Source organism: Saccostrea echinata, unplaced genomic scaffold (assembly GCF_033153115.1).
Source record: "Saccostrea echinata isolate AGI-Se365-2 ecotype Australia unplaced genomic scaffold, CSIRO_AGI_Sech_v1 ptg000024l, whole genome shotgun sequence".
Taxonomy (NCBI): domain Eukaryota; kingdom Metazoa; phylum Mollusca; class Bivalvia; order Ostreida; family Ostreidae; genus Saccostrea; species Saccostrea echinata.
Window position 1 is genome coordinate 3,672,303 of NW_026889773.1, and position 24,717 is coordinate 3,697,019.

Here is a 24,717-nt window from a genome sequence, read left to right on the forward strand (position 1 = left end):
ATCTAATTGACTTCGTTTAGCTGATATTGCAACCGCTGGAAATCATTCAATTCAAATATGGAGATAACGAAAAGTAGTCAAGCTCAAAAGTCCATTGAAACAATAGAAATTGGGAGCAGAGCAAACAGGACCTCTATAAGCATCAGAGGTGGGATCAGGTGCTATGAAGGAGTAAGCTTCTCTTGTCGAGCGGTTCAATTTAAATCTAAATTTCATTTCTGAATTGTACTTACAGTACCACCAGATAACGTCCTTTAGAATACTGATTAAATTGATATAAACTTCATTTTTTTAATACCTTTTCTAGGAATAAATGGTAAAATCCGATTTTTTACCTTCATACACTTACTGCTTTTATTTCGCATTAAATTGTAGTTGTCGTACCTGAGAAGTCGAACAATTCCCTTGGCCTGATAAGTGTCGGAGGGTACTGTTCGTTTGAAATATTTATACTTCTGTCTGTCATTAAGGACCGAAGAAGTAGCCGTGGCACTGATCTGAAATAATTTTTTAAAAATGCAGTAATTATCTATTTTGATACGTTTTATTACAGGTTTGTAGAAAATGAAAATCATAATAAAATGAAAAACCTGCACTCAAGAAAGGAAATAGATCTTTTTAGCACATGTCAAATAAAGCATATATAATATCATTTTTCTGAAGAAGAATGATACAGACTTGTTAGAAAGAACATTGTAAAAGAATAAATGGAATTTATGGAACATTTTCCTTTAGATAAAAAAAAATCACACCACACTTTGTTATAGAGAACTCTCTGTTATAAGGAAGGAAAAAGCTTTTCACTGCACTTTGCAAAGAATTGAAGGGTTTGACGCTTTGCTTATATATCAATCAGTATATGAAATGGAAGATAAAGAACGAATTTAAACAATATGATAAGCAAGTGAGCAGAGCTAACACGGACCTCTGAAAACAGAAGAGGAGTCAGATGTCATGGAGGAGTAAGCATCCCTATTAAAAACACAATTCGAAGTTACTCTGTTAAATTCAGGGGTTACTTGTAAGCAGGAAACAAATCAATTTTCTCAACTGCAATAAATCAACAACACATTAAAGACTCAATCAACCAAAAAATATAAAAAAATAAAATAAAACAATATTTCAGTTGCAAGCTTACACCGTCAATTTTTTAAACTTTGCAAAATCTTTCAAGTAACATTTATTCAAGGGAGAATTGAAAAAAAACAAGTTGATATCTATGCATTCTATTTATAGAATATTTAGGAAAAACATAACATTTTTCAGCGAAGCTGAACCATCCATCCCTCTCTAACATCAATTATATACAAACTAAAGGAAAATTAGTATGTAAAAGCTATATTGCGTACAATGCAGGGTTCTAATATGCTACTGCAAAACGAAATTTATTCAATTATTGCAAGGTATCTAACTTATCTCTGAAGAGATTCCATAAAGTACTATGTCATTGGACTCTAAAGCATGCACAATTACACATGAAGGCGTTATTTAAAAGCATTTTTCGTATATTATTATAAAGATAAAGCATTAAAGATAATCTTTTTGGAAGACGTTGCTGTGTTATCCAAGACCATTCCATACTGCAAAGTAACCTATCAATGGTGAACCGGCGTCAGTTATCTTATCTTGCACCGTAAGGGGTCGCCACAGGCAAATGCGGTCCAACACAAAAACTGATAGGCATGGCAGCAATGGCTTATCGGCGATTATTCTACAGATCACTTTCGAAGAAAATAGACGTATCAAAAACATATTTTACCCACTATGGCATCAAATTTTGGGCATAATCATGTTATTCAATTCGCGAATGGATTAAGTTTGACGTTGTACACGTTAACGTTTACGTTTCTTTTCCTTTTGAAGGATGTTGTTTTCACATATATCTAAGGATATAATACCAGAAACAAAAGAAATATGAAAGAAATTTAAATTAAAAATATGCTATTTATTCCGTAAATGTACTAATTTTTGCTGTTTTCACATATATCTAAGAATATAATACAAGAAACAAAAGAAATATGAAAGGAATTTAAATTAAAAATATGCTATTTATTCCGTAAATGTACTAATTTTTTTCTGTTTTCACGTATATTTAAATATATAATACTGCAAACAGAATAAATGAGAACTAATGGAGAAGGAATTAAAAGGAAAAATACCAAAATGTGCTTTTTAATTATTAAATTTACTTATTTCTAATATTTTATATGTAAAGTACGTATTTTAAAATAACGGGTTATGCCATTGATGCCATTTACGGAATAAACGGAATTTTATTTAATATGTTTTTAATTTTGTTGTACTTCTAGTGTTCAAAGAAAAGAACAGATACATCATCCATTTGCTATTTATTTCGTATTAGATGAAATATAAAGACGTAACATATTAATTTGTATGCCATTTACGGAATAAACGCAGTATTAAATATCTTGTTGGGATTTCACTCTTCAAACAGTTCGTATCGTATTGAAGTGCATGTGGTAAAAACGCTAATTACAACTATTATTAAAATGTAAATAATTTGTGTTCCTTCTTTCATATTATTCAGCGTAGTGTTAAGAGTGTTCACGGCGTTCACCACCCAATTGTTTTCATAGGCCTCGTACAGTCCAAGTTTAACGTGAGTGATGTGTACTCAAGTGTATAGATCAAACTTGACGTTCGTTGACGCAGTGGGCTCGAAAATTAGAAGAAAAATATATGTAATGTAGATATAAGACAAGTTTATATATACTTCCCTTTTAGACAAAAATGCAATTTACTTGCACCTGTATTATAAATTTGCAACCACAGTCCTGATTTTTTCAAAGTTATGTCAGTATATGTATCTACTGGTTTTGATAAGTGAATCCTTACAAATTTTTAACTGACTTCAAAGTTCACTAAGAATGTGTATTATTTACGGAATAAATGGAATAGTTTGTATTTTTATATATTTACTCGTGTTAATGAATTCGTTGTACCTGATTTGCGTTGAAAAACAGAACTTACGTCGGTATATACTCATGTTATTCAATTCACTTTATTCAATTCCTTCATTATTTTAAGAATGAAAATCCCCCAAAAAAATCCAAGCCCCATTTTTTTTATCTGTATGACCCCCAAAGAAACCCTTTTCCGGGGAAAATCTCCCCTTTCAGAGACGTTTAGAATGTTGCCTCTGTATATATATACTCATGTTATTCAATTCGCTTTCCGTGAAAAGTCAATTTAAGAGTCTTGCCTCACTATATATATACTCATGTTATTCCATTCGCTCTTAATACCTGATATGTATTAACGATTCGGTTCGCTTGCGTTTTATTGAAAGGAAAACAGAACTTGCGTCTGTATATACTCATGTTATTCAATTCGCTTCATTCAATTCCTTCATTATTTTAAAAATGAAAATCCCCCCCAAAAATCCAAGCCCCATTCTTTTTATCTGTATGACCCCCAAAGAAACCCTTTTCCGGGGAAAATCTCCCCTTTCAGAGACGTTTAGAATGTTGCCTCTGTATATATATACTCATGTTATTCAATTCGCTTTCCGTGAAAAGTCAATTTAAGAGTCTTGCCTCACTATATATATACTCATGTTATTCCATTCGCTCTTAATATCTGATATGTATTATCGATTCGGTTCACTTGCTTTTTATAGAAAGGAAAATTGAACTTGCGTCGGTATATACTCATGTTATTCAATTCGCTTCATTCAATTCCTTCATTATTTTAAAAATGAAAATCCCCCCAAAAAATCCAAGCCCCATTTTTTATCTGTATGGCCCCCAAAGAAACCCTTTTCCGGGGAAAACCTCCCCTTTCGGAGACGTTTAGAATGTTGCCTCTGTATATATATACTCATGTTATTCAATTCGCTTTCCGTGAAAAGTCAATTTAAGAGTCTTGTCTAACTGTATAATTCTTTTTATCATTTTATTAATGCTTTTTATCATTAAAATCAGTTTTATAAATGTAATGAGGTTACGTGTACAACGTCAAACTTAATCAATTCGCGAATTGAATAACATGATTATGCCAAATTTTGGTGCTATGACAATACCTGAGCTAAAAAGAGAGTTGGAAAAACTCGGTGCGAAAAAAAGCGGCAGAAAATGGGAGCTCGTTGAGAGGTAAATATATATATGTCAATGTAAACAGCTGATCGATCTTTTTATACTCTTTTGTTACCTTATGGAAACATTTAAATGAAATAAAATATCAGTGATCTGTATTTATATAGCCTTAAAAACGCCAGTTAATTGAAAAAGTCTTTTGGAAAGATATAAAATGATCGTTTTTATTGCTTATATATTTTTCCCGAATTTCCTCAATCATTGTCATCTGAGTGGTCTTTGTTTTCCTGTGAGTGTACGCCTCATATAATTCACAAAATCATGAAAAGATTTAATATATTGTTATCTATTTTTAAAAAACTTAATCAATTTAACTATGATAATACTTTTTTTTACAGACTTGAAGCTTACAAAAGAAATGCCCACTGTGCAAAGACTGACGTTTCTGGACCTAAGTTCCTCATGATGACCCCAGATCCACAGCTTTATAAAGACCTCCATAGTGGCCAGGCATTTCCAGGATGTACTGATTCAGATATCTCTGCCTTCTTGTTAAAGTTTAACAAGATAATGGACAAGAAAGCTAAAGACATGTATAATGAAATGAAATGAAATAAGAAATGACAAATTTATAAATGACATGAAAGAAAATTGGATGAGTTTTACAAAACTTACTTCAAATCTGCCTTGCTTGAGAAAATGTTTTACAAAACATACGAAGGTGTTTGTAATTGCAATAAGTAAATAAAAGTTTAAATTATAAAACACTCTTTTTATTCAGTGTTTATTAGATCTGATTAATTATGCATATGATGGCACAATGCAATTCTTCAAGTTACACAACATGAAACAAATGTATATAATTTCAGATGACAGTTTTGATTCTGAACTGTTCATTGGTTCACTTAAAATTTTGTAAGTCTTTGCAAGTCCAATAATTCTCTCTATATGTACACGTTTACTGGATATTTTTCTATCTTTTATAACAGTTTCACAGGACATCCTATTTTTCTTTTTAAAAAACGTTGGCGTGTTAATTTGAATGTTCTTGTGTACAAACATATCCTGCACATTAAAATCTTTGTCTGCCATAATTGAATCACCCGAATTGCACATATCTATTAGACAACTTCTTTCAACAATTTGACGATCACTTGTAGATCCGCCATAGGCTGTAGAGATGTAGGATGTCAAACCGCCTGGTGTTACTCCAACAAGAACCTTCACAGTGTTACGGTTTTTGTATGTACAAAAAGTGGCTTGCTGAGATTTAGGAAGTTTTGGTTTCTTAATGGGACATTCAGTACCATCAATAATTACCCTTGTATTTGGAAATTTCATTTTAGAATCTGACGGGCAAAAATATTTAACTAGATGTCTTGAAGGCCACAAATCAATTTCACGCCATTGCTTATTCATAAATAGAATCCAGGTAAAAAATATATTTGAGACCGTTTTTTCAGAAATGCCAAAAAGTCTTGACAGTTCAAAATTTGTAGTGTGGCGGCGTAATTTACAAAGCACAAGGAAAAACTGATCAGGAACACTGATGTTTGAAACTTGATGATACACATAGTTTAAATAATAGGCAGCTGGGCCTAGAGTTCTCAAAACAAAGTAAAATTTCCGTAGTGTTTCCAGGCCAGTATAGAAATGAACACCAGCATCATCATTTGTAAAATTGTCTATGCTCATTGGAGGATGTTTAGGTGTTTGGGTCTCCACATTTTGAAAATAAAGGTTGGTTTCAACTTTGGGTATCTCTGAAGCTTCAGTTAAAATTGTTGAATCAAAAACTACTTCTTCGGTTGTTTGCAGTTCATCACTTGCATATATAATTTCTACATCCTCTGACTGGGAAGAAAATTCCTCTGCTAATTTTCGCTTGATACCCCTGGACTTTGCTCTATCAGATCTGGCCTCTGAATGGGGACTTGGCTCAACCCAGGAAAAAATACTAGGGACCGCACTTTTCTTAAGTCTTTTACTCAGGGGTGTAGTTCCTTGAAAATAATTTATTTATTTTGAAACAAATTTTTAACATGTTTAAAATTTTATTATCTAGTAAGATACAAAATATAAATCTTAATTTATTCTATATATATATATATATATATATATATATATATATATATATTTATTTATTTATTTATTTCTCAAATTCACAGTGGATTAGCCAGTAATTAGTTACATTATTATCCATACTTATACAAAGTCCGAACATCTGTCAGACTTCATCTGTTCATGCAGAGATTTAAACAGTGTGAGATGAAAATAAAAGGGTAAACAAAAGACGATTTCTTATCATGCTTATTACATATGCATAAATAGATTACCAGAAGTTTTATAGAGCTGCCAGACATGCTTCTTGTTTACTGGATCACAAGTGTAATCGGGAATGTCAGCGGGAGTCAAATATTGGCATGCATGTGTCAGTGTCTGGAACAGGTTCATCGTAAATTAATTTACATGCAATTAAAGTATTTACATGGAAAATGCAACTTTTTCTTAATATTTTTTTTTGTTGATAAAGTTTTAAGCTGATTAAAAAATAAATAAATACCGTGTTGAGTTTCAGTTACGTAGTCATCAGCTTTAAAGTGTGCCCTGCATACAACAGCATGTGTCTTAGGTTCCCAACTTTGAAAACGGGTTTCGCCGCATTTAATTGCATGGATCCAAATTTTTCTTCTTGATTGATCAGAGGGAAACACATGTCCACCTCGATTACTGCATTCTGGTACACAACAGCAAGTTTCAGGCATGTTAAAAAAGAGATTGACAGCGGTTTGTTTACGTTTTCTTCGATAGTTAGATACTGATAATGCGCGAGGGTATTCCGATACGGGACCGAGTTTGCCTGTGGCGCCCTCTAAGGGAAAGATAACAGGAGACGGTACCCCATTGCTTTAGCCATATATCCCACACAGAAATGGATTAAACATAACAGTATATTTACCTGTGGCATTTTGAAAAGAGCCAGCAAACTGGCCACGTATTGTGTCTCTCTACTAGTCACTGGACCAATTACTCCTATCATCCGTCTGGATGTCGGTGTCGTACAGTTATTGTATCCAGTCTTCTCATTTTTCGTATAGAAACTTTGCTGAGCAAATTCTAACGAGTATTCCAAGGACGGGTTAATGTTGTAGCAAGTATCATATGCTATCAAACCAAGCGTTATTCCCTTCTTTTTCAGGTAAACATTGACTTCCGATAGAGCAAATATCGTGGCCTCAAGTAGGTGTATTCCGTTATTGGGGTCAATTTTAACATCACATCCATCCTTGTTTGTAAAATGAACTGAGAAAAGTCCTCCAAGAATAAAGTCTCCAGGAATGTGGAGATATGTTCGCGCAGTATTATTACAACAAATCGACCCAAATGCTAGTATATAAAGTGCAAGATATCCTATTTGCCTTGCCATATCCATTTATTTCAACTTGAAGGTTGTATATTGACATAGTTTCTTCTCTTTCGTATTGATGAAAGTGTTAATTTTTCATTAAACTTGTGTATTTTATTTCAATATCGCAAAAAAAAAACATAAGGAAAAAACAGTGACATTAAGATGAAATGCTTTTATTTAGATCATCTGTGCGTATGCTCTAAATGTTTCCTCCTAATTAGCGAGCTGCATCGGTGTGTTCACGGTTTAAATTAAAGATATCGATATTCTTGTAATTGTTGAACCGAAAAGGGCATTTTTATTGCTGACAAATATACAAGGAAAACCACATTGGTTAGAGGAGTTAAAAAATACGGAAAGCAATACAGTATAACTGACACGGAAGAAAAACATGAAACACGTCTTAATGATTTCGGAATTTTTGTGTGTATTGATATATATATATATATATATATATATATATATATATATATATATATATATATATATATATATATATATATATATATATATATATAACATCAAGTACCTGTCTCCTAAAAGCAAAGTGCAATTTTAATTCAACGATATATTTTTTTTCTACAACTGGAATTTATTGAGAAGTTCGCATAGATACAAAATCCTGCTGGATATCATTCATCGAGGATATGTAGTTGAAGATAAATATTGTACTACTGTGAACTTCGTCGTTCGAGAACAAATAAATCTGAATTTCTTAAACACCTATCTTGCAAAGACTTACATCAATGTTAGTTAATTATTTTGTTTTAACTTTGTCTGGTAACAACATAGTCTTTGTTTGTAAGGCTCATAATTTGAATTGTATTTTACAGGAACTAGGATTTAATTCTACAGGTGGAAGTCCAACTTACACCCAAAGCTCCCTTTCTAAGGAGGAAATTCTTCTTAATCATAAGTCCATTTTAGGTATTTTTAATATTCAAAACAATCATAATGAGTTTCAATTACCATACCTTTACTGGATTCCTAAACTTCATAAAAATCCCTACAAACAAAGATACATAGCGGGTTCCAGTATTTGTTCTACCAAGCCTCTTTCTTTACTCCTCACTAAAGTATTTACTGTAATGAAGGAGAAACTTCAGGAGTACTGTACAAAAGTATATTCGAGAATTGGTTTTAATCAGATGTAGAAAAACTCCAAAGAACTTTTGAAAATTTGAAATCACAAAATTATACTAAAATCAATAGCACTAAAACGTACGACTTTTCAACACTTTTTACAACCATTCCCCACGATAAATTGAAGTCAAGGCTTTTTAACACCACAGACAGCTGCTTTTTCAATAAAAATGGAACTCGTAAATATTGTCATTGGTCATTTGCAAAATTATTTTGTTAAAAATTACTCTGATTGTACACACACGTACTCTGAAGTTGATATGAAAAAGATGTTTGGATTTCTGATTGACAATATCTATGTAGATTTTGGAGATCAGGTCTTCCAACAATCTGTTGAAATTCCAATGGGTACCAATCGCGCCCCCTTATTAGCAGACCTATTTTTGTATTCATATGAAGCATAATTTATTTTAAAAAATTCCACATAAGAAGAAAACACTTGCTGTGGCCTTCAACTCGACATTTCGACATATCGACGACGTATTATCAATTAACAATAGTTACCTTCATTCATATGTCGACTCGTTAATCCCAGTGAGCTTGAAATAAAAGATACCACAGATTCTGACACATCTGTTTCATATTGAGCTATTTTACTAGGAAATGACGTCCATGGTTACCTAACAATAAAACTTTATGATAAACATGATGACTTCAACTTTTCAATTGTCAAAGTCCCTCATTAGTGTACCAATATACCACTATCACCTGCAAATGGGGTTTATGTCTCTTAGTTGATTCGATACGCAAGATGCTCTACATATGAACAATTTCTTAGAAGAGACATTGACAAAAGTTTTGGACAAAAAGTTGATGAAAGAAGGATATCAACAGTCTCGTTTGAAGTCATCCTTTCGCAAGTTTTACGGTCGATACAATGAACTCGACAGTACACACAACCTATCATTAAGTCAAATGGTGACTGATGTTTTTCATACTACATGGTAGGCCAGTATTTATACACTGAACTCTCTACGGATTTTTTCCTTTTTTTTTTTCACCGATCATCACAAGGAGCTACGGCGGGTGTGACCGGTCAGCAGGGGATGCTCACTCTTCCATGGCACCTAATCCCACCTCTAAATTTTGAGGTTCATGTTTGCCCTGCTCCAAATTTGTATCGTTTCCTTGGATTGTTCGTTATCTTCCTATTTCATTTTAGTCAAGACAGGATTTTTTTCTTTGCCGAATTTGTAAAGTTATTGATATATTGCTTTAAAAAGTAGCAATTTTCATTAAAATGCAAGTGGAAATCTGCTGAATTTCAGGATAAAACTAAGTCTCTCTGAATATTAGCTTTAAATACATGCAATTACATTTGTTCTGATTATTATTTTTAAATATTTATGTAGAATAAAAAAAAATGACCGTTTTAAAAGAAACATTTCAAAAAAATATGGACCAATTTTTTATTTATTTTTTTTTTTTTTGCTTATTCGAAAGATAGCAATCGATATTCTATGCAAGTAATGCATGTTTACCTTTCTATTAAACACCTGCCTTGTGTTCCATGTCATGATCGCGCAAACGGGAAGACTCATAGACATTTCAGTATAAAAAATAATGGCCTAACAATTACTATGGAAAACGTCATTCAAATTTGACTTGCTGAGAGATTGTATTAGTTGACAAGGTCATTGTATCGACCATAGTATTTGCGAAATATTGACTTTAAATGAGACTGTTGATACCCTTGTTTCCTCAATTGCAACATATTTGTCAATAGCCTCCTTTTAGAGATTGTTTGTCTGTTGTGCATGCTACATTCAAGAAGAGTAGAGATCTCCGGAAATATGTAGAAATGTAATTCAAGCTCATTAGAATAAATTGACCCGATTAGAAGTAAATAAAAGGCAGGTTGTCCTTTTCCATTTGTCGTGGCCATTTCTACCTTTTTCTGTCGAGTTATATATTGACACTGTTTTTTATCCTTGGTATTAAATCAAATGTTACACTTTAATTTTACTTCGTCGTTTTTTTTTTTTTTTTTTTTTTTTTTTTTTTTTTTTTTTTTTTTTTTTTTTTTAATTTATATTTAAAAAGTTGAGCACATAAGGAAACTACTGGAATGCAGATAAAGCTTGTTTTTGTATCACAGCTTTAGGTATGAATCAAATGTTTCCTCATCTATAGCGAGATATTTAACTGTGTAAAGCCTGATAATGTAATAACATTGATGCATTTGTAGAGACATTGAAAAGACACTGAAGAGACATAATTTGTCGAAATGCGCATCTGGTGCAACAAAATTGATACCGTATATAATTTACATCTTGATTCCTGGGTCGAGGCCTCTGCTGGTGGACTGTTAGTCCCCGAGGGTCTCTACAGCCCAGTAACCTAGTACTTCGGTACTAGCTTGAAAATACGGATAAATATTAAATTGCAGTGATAAAATTTTGAAATTTATTTTTAAATTAAGGATTATCTCCCTCGGGCATAGCTCTGATCCTTCAATGTATTTGGCTCCAGTCTTTGGCACCTTTTTTCAGCTCTTCCAAGTCGTTTTTATTGAAATATTTTGGATTTCCAACGTTTGGCTTGAGCATCACTGAAGAGACATAATTTGTCGAAATGCACATCTGATGCATCAAAATTGATACCGTATATAATTTACAACTTGTAACCGTGAATCCGACAAAAAGGCAAACGAATACTGGCTTCCAGAAAAAAAGAATAATCAAAAGAAAAGGTACTATTACTGATTAGAAACATGAAATTACAGTCACATTAATAATTATTCAGTTGTTTGCTAATGCCATAATTTGAAACAAAGGTGTACTTCAAATTGCAAATTCTCAAACATTGTAAAAAAAAAAAGTGTGTAACTTTAATTTTCTATTTCTCCGCCATATTACAATTACAGTATAATGTTTCCTTGAATGTTTTAACTGCCAATGTTGATACTTTTTATATTTATTTATTTATTTATTTACATGTATATATTTATTTATTTATTTATTTTGACTTGTAAACTTTGAATGCTGTTTCTGCTACCCCTTTTTCTCAATCAATAAGACGTCTGCTATAAAAAGTAGCACTAACCCTATGCTAAATTACCAAGAAAAAAATCCACAAATACTAGTAGTTATCCAATAAAGAAATATTTATGCAAAGCTATAGAAAGTAACATTGTGCCAATCTCAATTACTAGATAAATGCTATATATTGTAGTAGGGATCCTATGCTGAATTATTAAGAGTAATGCTTCAGAAAGTAGCATTCATCCTTTACGGAATTAGCAAGAGCAATGCTTCAGAAAGAAGCATTAATCCAATGCGGAAATATTAAGAGAAATGCTGTAGAAATTAAGTACCGTTAATTCTATGATGAGTTACCAGCAGCAAAGCTGCAGGAGTTGCCGGAAGTCGTCATTATGTGTCACAAGGTTCGACCAACCGTCTACAGAACTCCGTATTTTCTGTCAGGGTTTGCTCTCCTAGCTACCATGTCATTCAGGGTTAAGGTTAGATAGCTTTTGTACTGTTTTCCTTTCCTATGGTAACTGCTTACATGATGAAATTTCTTAGGTTTAATACATTTGTTCTGGTGTTTTAACATTCATTTTTCGACATTATTCCTTGTAAATGCGATATATTTCCACCAGGATCAGGAGAAGGAATATTCTTTATTTAAGAGATCGTTTCAGTGTCTACATTATACAGACTAACAACAATAGAACAAATGTGTACATAGTCTAAGTAAATGCTTTTATATTATATTTATATATACAATTGTATAAGCAGGCAACAATCTCGCGCTCCTGAGTATTCTGAATTTATCGGCAATTATAAAGATTCGAACCAGATAAATGCATCATAGACTGATTAGTGGTGACAATTCTTCAAACTTTAATTTATCAAATAATAAAAATGAAATACCAGGGTATCTGACTAGAAAATATCGTTGGCCGTTTAGTGTTTGGTAATTTCTTGTCACTTCAAAAAATCTGACATGAATTTTAAATGGGGTATCATTTGTCGTAAGATTTTCTGGTACTTTCAATCTTTTCACAGCATTATAATTTTTTTTGAAATATTAAATTAAGGTTCAGCATTTCATTTAAGTGACATTTCGTATAAATGTGCATTATGAGATACGACAGAAGCTGTGGCTACTTTAAAGGACACAGACGCATTGATTTTAATTTAATTTTGATTAAGGGTCATTCCAAATACCTTTGGAATGACCATTAATCAAAATTAAATTAAGATAAAGGCAGGGAGAGCTTTATCCTTGCAGACACCTGATTCACTTCTGATTTTCTTTTTAAGAGAAAAATAAATTATTTTTCATTATATTTGCATTTTTATAATCGCATTAACATTTCATTTTGTAGCTTGTGCAATAACCTTTTGTTCTCATTGTGTTACCTCTGATTGTTCTGTCCTTATATTGACCTAACATGAAATGCAATGAAATAATATCATAGACATTATCAACTAAAGAACACAATCTAAAGGAGTATTAGTTTCAACTGCATAGAATAGACTTGAAAATACACCCAGCCTCCTCCTCCAGTTCACGCGGGTCTGTGACATACCTGTACATGTGTAGGACATAATTGACCAATTTGTGGGATTTTCAATTGAAATTGTAGAAAGACACGTTCAACTTCTTTAATAGATAATAAGTATTCCAGAGCATGTGTGACAAAACACAGGTATTGCATCGGACTACAATTTGAAAAGTACTATGACATGTAATTTCTAAGAATGTTTTATTTTGGTTAAAGTGTACATCACGTATTTGAGTGGTAGACAGAATGATCATTAACATCATTAATATATATTTTTTCAAAAGTTTCAAAACATTTCTTTTTGTTAAATCCATTATTAAATCCAAATATCTTATTACAGGACGACGTCTCCTTCCAAATCATTCTGTAATCAAATATGGGATCAATTAGGATTGACAGCTTTTATTTCGGGATTTTTTTTTACTAATCAAGGTATAGAGTAATCCCTGCATAGGAGTTGTAGAGCGGCGTTTATTTCAGTAATCTCAACAATCCCATCTCCTGCATTGAATCCTTCACTGTTTAATTAAGGTGGATTTTTGGAGGGAGACTTTATGTTCTAACTCCACTGTAAACAATATGAAGGTTGACAGGTAAATATAACTCCAAAGTTATGCATTTATAACGAATATAAAAATCAAACTATATAGTCAAAAAAGTACAAATCTAAATCAAAAATGAAAATAAAAAAGAATAAAATATTTTGAAGATTAAAACAGAGATTTCTTACCGTTAGATGGCGAATATTCTACAATTGAGTCGTATGAATCATTTAAGGCTTGCTTTTTGCCTTTTGCCTGTAAATCATTGCTATGGTGGGCATCGCTATATGTGTTATGAGTTTTGCTAGGACTGGCAGCTGTACTTCTCATTACACGGTCTTTGTTGTTTTTCTCTGGTCTAAAGACCACGATGTAAATCTTTGTCAAAAAAAGACAACTGAGAAAAACTGTCGCATGAATGAACAATGAAACACAAAGAGAGATAACTCGTGCAGCAATAGTTGTGGAGAAAGCATACAGAGGTACAAACGCTAACCAGATGATAAAGGAAGTGAAAGAGCAGTACATGATTTCACGTGAATCGTTCATACCTTCCGGGAGTTTTCTTGTTTTGATGGCAAGGATAAGGCATGCAATCATTAGCATAAAAGGCCAGAAGAGTAGAACAAAATAATTGAAGTTATTAGAGTCTCGACATGTGCGGTGACCAGCTGGAGGATCGGACGTAAGATCGTACGTTATCGTATGTTCTGGAGTATCAATTATAAGCCAGAATATTATAGCAAGAAGCTGCATAGCTGAAAGAGCAAGAGAAAGTAACAAAGCAGTCATCATTGTACACATGTAAGGTCTTGGTAAGTTTTGTCCTTTCGCTGTGTGTTGCTTGATTCCAGATTTCACATCGAATGCTCTCTTGTAAACAATTAGCTTAGAAAGAACGGAAGAATACGCCATGGTATAACTCATACCGATAAATAATCGAGATACTGCGCAGGATAGATAAGAAGGGTAGCTTAGTAAAATAAAAGGTGATATATACGACATAAGAATACTGGAAAGCAATACCATACTGGTTTCAAAACCAGTGGCTTTAAGGAGAGGCGTATTTCTCTTTTGGAAAAATACAACAAATACAACAATGCATAAAACAGAACCCAGAACACACAATACAAGAATAGCACCAGAGAAGGGATTTCCATATGTAAAAAAAGATATTGGAATCTGAATGCATTCATTTCTGTCTGAATTTGATATATATCCAGGTGAACAATCTGTACAGCTGTACGGTTCTGAGGAATTAGTGATAGTTCCACGAGGACAAAGTATACAGTCCCAACAGCATATCTCAGTTATTCTTTTAATGTAGCCAGGAAGGCATGTCACAGAACACGCTGCTTCCGACTTAACAGCATCGAGTACCAATTCCTCTCCTACAACTGGTTTTAAAGAGAAAATAAGTCATTTTCACATAAGTTATATTTAGATCCTGAATCAAGAATATATAGCTCTAAATTTCATTTTGTAAGGTAAAATCTAGTTGAAGTAGATAAATGAAATCAGAGATGTGATACATTTTCCTATTTCAGTCCATTTGAAGTTGTTGCCTTTTCCTTTGTACTGTAGGATGCTGTATCTAGGGGGTCCTTCAACACCATCAACGAAATGGAATGAAGTGTTGAAAGGATCTGTTATTTAAATTAAATAATTTATTAAAAAATCTCCTTTTTATATTGTGATATTTTATTAATATTATTAAACTTCAAATTCTTATCTTCAATTCGTGTTCTCACTTTTGCTTTTCTCGAGGTATTCTAACAATAAATCTCCTGTTAACTTTTCTTTGATTTTCTCACATACACCAGTATCATTCTTGCACATCTCTGAATGAATGCTTAGAATGGCATTGCCAAATGCGTAAACAGCATCTCGGATGCTGATTATATACGGGACACCTGGTGAATATAAGCAGTAAAAATTAGTTTAAGAGAAATATTTTCAGTGACATCTTCATTTTTTGGTTTTAATATTGTTTGTTATAACTATGTTTCAAATTTTTGTTTGATAGACAGGTTCCAATATTAAGCTTTACAAATCAGAATTTAAGTTCTTATTTTCAAATTCCTATGGGAAGGGCATTGACCTGAGAACATAAATGCCTTTATTAAAACGCTGGAAGTTATAAATTGATTGATTGATTGTATGTTGTTTTACGCCCCATTCGAGAATTTTTTACTCATACAGAGACGTCACCATTATACCGGTGAAGGGCTTCAAATTCTGACCTTTACTCGGCACTCAGGGCCATTGGGCAGTGAGGGATCTTTATCGTGCCAACGCCTGACCTGACAAGGGGCCTCGGTTTTTAATGTCTCATCCGAAGGACCTGCAACTTCACTTTAAAGTGCCGAGCGCATGGCGAAGAAACAGTTGCTTCCCATATTTTATCGACTTAGGCCAGTCGCGGCCAAGATTCGAACTCACGACCTCCCGATCACGGAGCGAGGGCTCTACCGACTGAGCTACCGTGAACGGTTTGGAAGTTATAAAAAATACTTTCAAGGGTTTTATCAAAGGCGAACATAACTATAAATACATTCGTAACATTTACTATCACTATAGGCTATATAAAACTCTTAATTCAGAATCTGTTGATCTGTTGCCTAATTTTGTTAGTTTGAAATCTTCATTGGAATGGTATGCTTTGAAGTCCTTGGGAAATGTTGATTCGTATTACTTTATAGATATAATCTAGAAAGTAGATAAACCAGGTTATACGGGAATCGACATTTCGATGTAAGATCATCTGCATTCTAGAACTGTCTCCTGGCAGCTATGAGACATGAATCAAATCTATGCAATTTTAAGACGTGTCTTACGCCTTATCTTTTTAAAATGGATATATATATCTTTAGCCCTATCTGTATACATAGTAATTATGTAATTTCTATTTTAGTGTCTATAGTTTCTGGGCTCTTTTTAATTTGTAAATCTGTGTTATCATTTAAGACCTTTTTCCGTAATCAAAATGTATATATATAATGGCTTGCTACTTCAGGATCAAATCTTTAAATCATTTTTAATTATCTCTGTCCGTCTAAATTTCTAGATTAAGTGTTAGTTGATTGTTGTATTCTTTCATATCTATTCTAATGTTAAAGCACTTTAAAGTAATTTAATTATAATTAGCTATATATAATATATAATAACAATATGAATGAATTCAAATCTTTGATAGTCTACAATTGTCCATATTTATGTTTATATACCTGTGTTATTAATCCGCCCACAGTTTCCCGTTGTGCAGTTGGGGTAATATTCCTGGAGGAATTCTGAATACCATGGATTTGCATTTGTTTCTCTACTTTGGCTGCAATGACGATGAAAAGTATTATGTAGCATGATATTAGTTGGCCAAAGTTTCTGACATTAATAATTCAAAATTGTTTTGTCCAAGATGTATTACACTGTATTACTAAAAAAAATGCAACATTTTTCCTCACTTATTTACGTATTGGATATATCCTGGATATTTTAAAGTCTCTAAGGCTAATCCGATTGCTCCATCCATGATATTTTCTAGTCCAACAGGGGGATCAAGCCCGGTTAATCCGTCACTTACAGTCCATATAAAGCCTTCAATGCGCATGTCATGAATTCGTTGAATAATTCTGTATGCATTCCGATACAGCATAAACAGAACTACCGCTATTTTTCCTAATAAATATAACATAATATTTTTAAAATCTGCAAATGAAAGGCGCTCTTTACAAAGATAGGTCTACAATTTATAAGGTGGATGAACCTTATTAATTTCTTATTCACAGTTTACTTGTTACGATATCTAAGTTTTCTTTATACATATCATCTAAAGAACACTGAATTCAAATAGTGTACCTTTTTCGTTCCTTCTTGATTTAAGATCTGTTAAAACTTCCGTGATCTCTAAATCTGTCATATCCTCTGAGGTTTGCTTCTCATATCCAATACATATGTTGTCAAGTCGTGCAAACTTTTTGATGTCATTGTAACCATATCTACCATAGCTAGAATCTTCGTACAAAATGCTAACATACACCCATCCATTTGCTCTAAAGAAGAAAAAAATCATTTTATAAACATGAGTCAGGTGAGTTCAAACGATCAAGACTCGTATGAGATTGAATTGCAGAATATAGACCAAACAGAAATCGACAACTGGGGCTACTAAGAATTCTTAGGTAGAAATTGTATAACGTATGTCATTTATCGGGATATTTAAAATAAGATAAATCTCACCTAATTTTGTTTGTTTCACCACATTTTAACGGTTTGTGCTGCATAGGTTCTAGTATTTGTTGCATGTGAATATTTCTTTAGGTTTCACTAATTCATGTTGGACAAAGGCTTCTTAGATTGTTTTATTTATTGTGGTTCTTATTTTGACATTTTTTTTTTAATTTATACATTACACAAGTATTTTGCAATCAAATGTGTGGAAAGTTTTAGCATTCAAAACACTATAACACGGTCGGGGAAGTAAAATCGTTACCTGATTTTTATTTTGACTTCACAAAAGTTGAACGTCGTGCAGGTGCAACGTCATCAACAAAATTCAAAATTCAAGGTAGTACCTGTCGCACTGGATCTTCCATTGGTTGAATTTTACCCAAAGAATTTGGAAATAAAAATTACATTTACAGACAAGGCACGGAGTTAAAAAAATGTAGGTATAAGCATTGAGTTATTATTTTTGAAAGGTGTTATATAACTTGCCAACTCGCGTTACTCAATGCGTTTGCACACACTGTTGCAGTTATCATACTACATCTTTTCAAAAAATATAATTCAATTGTGAAGTTTACCTGTGTACCATATATATACATGAAATTAAACCAAATCTGTTTCAATATTTTTTTTTTTCTTCGTGTACTTGTACTTGTTTGTCTATTGTGAAATATATATAAAATATATGAAACATTTTACATAATAAGTTAGCAGTGGTATTTAAAAGATTTGTGGGGCATTAGGCGAAGGGGGGGGGGGTTCAATACACAACTTACGGTTAATAAATCTAAATTTTTATGTATAGATAGAAAAATATGTGAATAATTTGGGGGGCTGACGTCATCTTCATTTTTATTCTAAAATACTAAAAAAAAAATAATTGCCCGTGAATCTTTATAATTGATTATTAACTTAAGTATACTAAAGTACTCCTTGTTGTCTTGACCTTTTAGACATTGAACAGATATACGTTTTCCAACCCTTATTGAATTTATTCAATGTAGTATGTAAAAAATTAAGCATATATTAATACTAGATTACGTTTAAGGTGTTAAAAAAACTTGAAAGTAGGAAGTAGAGGGGGGGGGGGGGGTTCCAATCCAAGTTAATGTGACTTCAATTTTGGCGAGGAAAAGTAAAAAAAGGAAGAACAAAAAGATTATTCAACAATCGTTTACTTTGAGAATTTAATCAGTACTATCGCGGAAGATGGCGTACCCATCAATTGTAACGAAATTTTCAGTAAATAAAAAACCTATTAAATACTTATTTAAAAAAAAAAACGTAACACTTATAATTTGTGCTCATGCTCAATTGAGCAGAAGGCTCAAATAAGCTTTTCTGATTATTAGCTGTCTGTTGTTTTAACAGAGACCATTTCAGAAGTATCTATATATGTGGGATGTATTTACGTACAAGTTGGCGGGGGGGGGGGGGGTGATATTCAAGGGTTGTTCAATCGCTGGACGTGCGTTTCCATTTTACTTTTATTTATTGGGGGGATATATGATTTTTTTTAATTGAACTTTATCACTCACAATTTTGTTCACAAGCATGCAGTGTTACATTATTAAATAATTCATTTTACACATACATTGACAGACCCTCGCACACTTCATGCAAGAATATCAAAAAGTGCCCGAAGCATTTTTTGAATTGATGTTTCAAATGTCAGAAGGAAATGATAATTATCTTTTCGGAGAAAGACACTGCTCTAAACATTTCCCTGTTACGTTCAAATCATTTGTCTACTGGAAGTACATGTGATTCATTTTGATTTCTTATATGTATCGTTTTGTACGTTGTATTCTTCACATTATTTACACCTGTATGTAAAAACGGAGAACTGTTGAATTGGTTTGTAGAAGATTCATATCGTACATGACCTTAAATTATCTTAATTTCCATATTATTATTCATCTTTGGCATTTTTTTTTCTTTGGGTAAATCAACGCACCCATCACAACGTCACGTAATGGCGTCGCGGACAACCAACGTTTGAGCGAAGTCGATCAGAAATATCACTGCTACTGTTGTTAAACAGGCATTTCAAATCATATGCATTAGCAGACAAAAAAGAATGGTTCCTTCCGAAAAGAATGGTTTGTGTTTATAATTTTCGACTGAAAATTGATTGCGCGGCAGCCTCGATATTAAGAGAGGGGTTCCCCGGTGACCTGGAATGCGTTGCACTCCTTGTGTTATTATTATAGGTATTACGTATTTTTTTTATTTACTGAAAATTTCGGTTAAATTGATAGGTACGCGAACCCCTGTGATTGAAATGAATAAGTGCAACTTTATTTTTAAAAAAAATGGTTTCCACTTTGCAATTTCTCGTAAGATTCTAGTTTTAATAACCAGGAAAACACTTTTTATAAAAAGAAAATCAAAATTTATAATTAGAACTATACATCTTTAAATACTGGTAGTCTATTTCTGTGCATGTTTTATTGAATTCTGAATATAATTGTAGAAGTAGTAGTTTTGACCGGTAAATCTCAGACTATTTAGCATTCATAGCGTAACACCTTTTCGGGTAAAAGACCATTTTTAACACATTATTTTCCTATAAAAACACGTTGTCTATTATTTTACCGTACAACCCTCGTAGTTATCTGATTTTTCGTTATGCTTCTCTTTTCACTACATCAGACTATTAATTAAAGAGGTTCACTCCTGAGCTTTTGAGCAGATTTATATCTTAACCAATATTTCAAAAATTCTGCATAAAGTTTTAATTCTTACAATAAATTTGGATTCTACAATGCCAATTAAACTATATTCAGTTAAAAATCCATGATTAAATTCCATAACAAAAGCATTAGGTGAGGAACTATATTTTGTGGCGGAAGGTTTTTTAGAAGAAAATGGTCATTTTTTCTCTTTCGAAGTATTTAAAGTATGTTAAGTTTGGATTCCTATATTTACATGCAGTCTGCACACAGAGTTATTTTGTGCAGTGAACTGTTTTATACTGGTCCTAAATTATATATTAAATAAAGTGACATGAATTCTATCATCATATTTGATAAATATAGCAAATATATTGTGAAAATCAAGAAAAAAATAGCCTTATTTTAAGCTTAAAATGAGCACTTTTTTAGTAATATCTAAAAATTAACATCACAGACCCCCACTTTTTATTTTCTTTTCTGAATATATAAGATACTTTTGACCATTCTTCTTAAATTCAGTAAAATGTCATTACTTTGGTCGATACAATGACCTTGTCAGCAAATACAATTTATCATTGAGTCAAATGCTGACTGACGTTTTTCACACTAATTGTTAGGCCATTATTTACACACTGAATTATCGACGGATTTTTCCGTTATTTCCCGATCATGACAAGGAGCACACGGCGGGTGTGACCGGTCGGCAGGGGATGCTCACTCCTCCATGGCACCTGATCCCACCTCTGATGTTTGGAGGTCCGTGTTTGCTCTGCTCCTACTTTGTATTGTTTAATGGACTTTTGAGCTTGAATACTGTTCGTTATCTCCATATATTTCATTTCAAATGATTTTATTGCTTGTTGAATTTTTAATGCCAGAAAAATAAAATTTTTTGAGTGCAAAAAGGACAAATAATTGAACATGCGGAGTAAATTGAAAAAAATTTCGTTGTCACAAATTTTAATGTGTTTATTCAAGATGAAATAAGACTGTGTTTGTTCCCATAATTTATTTGAATAAAAAATATTGGAGGAAAAACTTTAATAAAAATTAAAATTGATTTATGTGTAAGACGCATTTACAGTGCAAAAAAGTCAAACTAAACGCTCTGGAGCGCCAAAAGAAGCGCATTGACCCCCATTTTTTGTTTTGATTTTTTATTAAGCTATGTGTATAAATTCTAAAAATATACCTGATAAAAAAATTCTCATTAGTTTTGATGGGATCCAAACTCCTTAACTTTTTCGACTTTGATTTCATTGTTTTTTTTAAACATTTGATATGTTATTAGTTTCACTTCATAGGGATTGGCATTACTAGAAATTAAATTCAAGCCATTATTTTCATTACTGAATTGCACTTGCAGTACCATCATTTAAAATGCTGATTAAATTAATTTTATAACATCCTTGATCTTAAATTTCTTTACTGATTATTAATTATTAAGAAAAAGAAAATGAAGTCAGTATCATATGAGCGCTGCTTTTATTCCTCATTAAATTCAAGCAGAGGTACCTGAGAAGCTGAACAATTCCTTTGGCCTGGTATGTGTCCGAGGGCACCGTTCGCTTGAAATATTTGTACTTTTGTCCATCATTAAGAGCTGAAGAAGTAGCCGTGCCACTAATCTGTAGTAATGAAAACGTTTTTTGGTTTATATTTTGATTACTTTAATAAAATCTATACTTTTTTTAAAAATTAAAAATTATAATTTTAAAAAGCTGCAATCAATATACAAAATAAATTTTTTGTCATATACAACATGTCAAACGACAGGCTCATTGGCCACAATGCTCACCAGAATTTTTTTTTTAATCAAAAGATGATTATACCAATATATTTTTCCTTTTTGTCCACATGAGAAATGTTGACCGGTATTGTGTTGCCAGACTAACTCCCATATGGGGGCCGGGCTTAAAAGAACATCAACCTTCATTCTACGAGGCTCCTTTTATGTTTATGTAAGTAATCATGAGTTTCTGGTCTTGAAAGGAATTTTTAAGATATTTTCCCTATATATTACTAATAAAAGTATTTATCTCCAATAGTTGCCTCATTCTATAACCCTCTCCTTCCCCTTTGATTTGACCAAATGTGAATTTGCACTACTTGAAGAAGTCTGCTTATCAATATGACACATTAAGGACGTATTGGTCTTGAAAACAAATTTTAATTTTTTTTCTTCATATTTCCATAGCAAAACCTCGCTTGGCCCAAGGTTGTAATGGCCATGTTAGCATATATATCCTATCATTTTGCTGTCGTTTTACATAACAATTTATAAGCCTTTGTTTTTTTACATTAATTTGACTATGGAACGTTCCGTCTACGTGATCAACACTTATTGTGTTTAATGCCTAATCCTTCTAGTCACCTGACCCTATCTCTGATATTGTTTTATGCCCTGTTCACAGATTTTTATTGTTTCTGGATGTTCTCAAGATCGATCACTGTTTGTTAACTCACTTTTTTCATTAATGATTTTTTTTTCATTAAGCATGCATGTTTACCTGTGGCATTTTGAACAGAGTAAGCAGAGTAGCCACATATTGTGTCTCTCTACTAGTCGCTGGACCAATTACCCCTATCACCCGTCTTGACGGCAGTGCCGTGCAATTATTGTATCCAGTCTCCTCTTGCTTCGTGTAGAAACTTTGCTGAGCAAATTCTAAGGAGTATTCCAAGGACGGGTTAATGCTGTAGCAAGTATCATATGCTTTCAAACCAAGTGTTATTCCCTTCTCTCTTAAGTAAACATTGACTTCCGATAGCGCAAATATCATAGCATCCAACAGTTGAATTCCGTGAGGGTCAATTTTATTATCGCATCCATCGTCGTTTGGAAAATGAACGGATATGAGTCCACCTAAAATAAAGTCTCCGGGAATGTGGAGATATGTTCGTCCAGTTTTGTTACAAAGAAATGAAGAAAATGCTAACAAATAAAGCGCAAGATATCTTATTTGTCTTGTCATATCCATTGACTACAATGTTGTAAATTGTATATTGACACTGTTACTATTCCTTGGCATTGTTACGAGTCTTTAACCTAAATTAAACTTTGTCGCATGTTTATGTATTTTATTTGAGGAATACAAAGGAGAAACATAAGAAAAAATGTCGTGAAGATGAAAGTTTTCTATAGATTGCATCTTTATGTTCGCATCAAATGTTTCCTCATAATTAGCGCAATGCATAGCTGTACTTAACTGAAACAAGCCGACACGTTTGTAGCTGAGGGACTTAAAAAGCCTTTATGTTGCAAACAAATATATATAAGGAAGACAATTACAAAACTATATACTAATGACTGGTAATAAAAACAATACAGCCATGTTAATGATTTAGCAGCTTCTGTGTTTATCAATATAATAGTGTGTATTAATCATAAATTACTCATTAAAGCTCCTTGTTATTTATGTAAATCACTTTATTGGTCCACAACTGAAATTTTATATTCAGAAGAGAATACGATTAAGAAAACTCTTACAATATTTATGCACCAAGAATATGTCTTTAGACGAAAAAAATATTAGAGTTCAGTGAGCTGAAAAGCGGTAATCTAATTCTTACGCTTATTTTGCAGATATCACTGCTGATTTATTTGATCTTATTAATAATAAGTGATGCTGAATTACTAAGATCAGTGCTTTTTTAATGAAGATAAATTTGTAAAAGGATGTAAAAGGACGTGAACTGATTATCAAACTATCAAAAAGGAACTGGACATGAAGCTCAATTACGCCAGAGATAAAATTCATAGAGATGAAAATATAATTTTCAGGCAATGTACATCATCATTAGTTGTAAGCAGCTTCACAACCCAGTGACAGCCATCAACTTCCCTCTGTACTTAGATAGGAACCTTAAATGTAGAAGGAATAAATGGGGACAAGCTGACAAGTGTTGCTGATATGTGCCAAATTATCAATATACCATTACGGATGAATGATAGTTCATTCTAACGTCGATTTTAAAAGGGGACTTTCACTTTATGCTGAACATTCCATTACTTGCAAGACGCCTAAGGAGTGCATCTTAACAATAATATACACATCAAAACTTCTAACCCGAGAGCAGTTTTTAGTAACACGAGCATTTGTACATTGTAAGGGTCCTAGAATATTTCTACGCTACATGTGCAACC

General features: G+C 32.6%; 1 protein-coding gene and 1 long non-coding RNA gene across 2 annotated transcripts in view; both read right to left on the reverse strand.

The window, feature by feature from the left end:
• Positions 1-23,353, reverse strand: part of LOC133191752 (metabotropic glutamate receptor 3-like) — a 46,541-nt gene extending 23,188 nt beyond the window's left edge. Inside the window, exons 1-7 of the mRNA XM_061327488.1 lie at positions 23,081-23,353; positions 22,086-22,198; positions 17,524-17,717; positions 17,130-17,343; positions 16,896-16,996; positions 15,420-15,581; positions 15,201-15,314 (exon numbers count right to left, since the gene is read on the reverse strand). Coding sequence (XP_061183472.1) covers positions 15,201-15,314; positions 15,420-15,581; positions 16,896-16,996; positions 17,130-17,343; positions 17,524-17,717; positions 22,086-22,198; positions 23,081-23,353 — 1,171 coding nt within the window. The remainder of the gene's footprint in view (positions 1-15,200; positions 15,315-15,419; positions 15,582-16,895; positions 16,997-17,129; positions 17,344-17,523; positions 17,718-22,085; positions 22,199-23,080) is intronic.
• Positions 5,984-6,939, reverse strand: LOC133191824 (uncharacterized). The gene is made up of 3 exons (XR_009721746.1): positions 6,619-6,939; positions 6,392-6,494; positions 5,984-6,058 (listed from the first exon to the last, which is right to left on the reverse strand). It is a non-coding gene; the product is annotated as an uncharacterized LOC133191824 (long non-coding RNA).
• Positions 23,354-24,717: the final 1,364 nt, after the last annotated feature.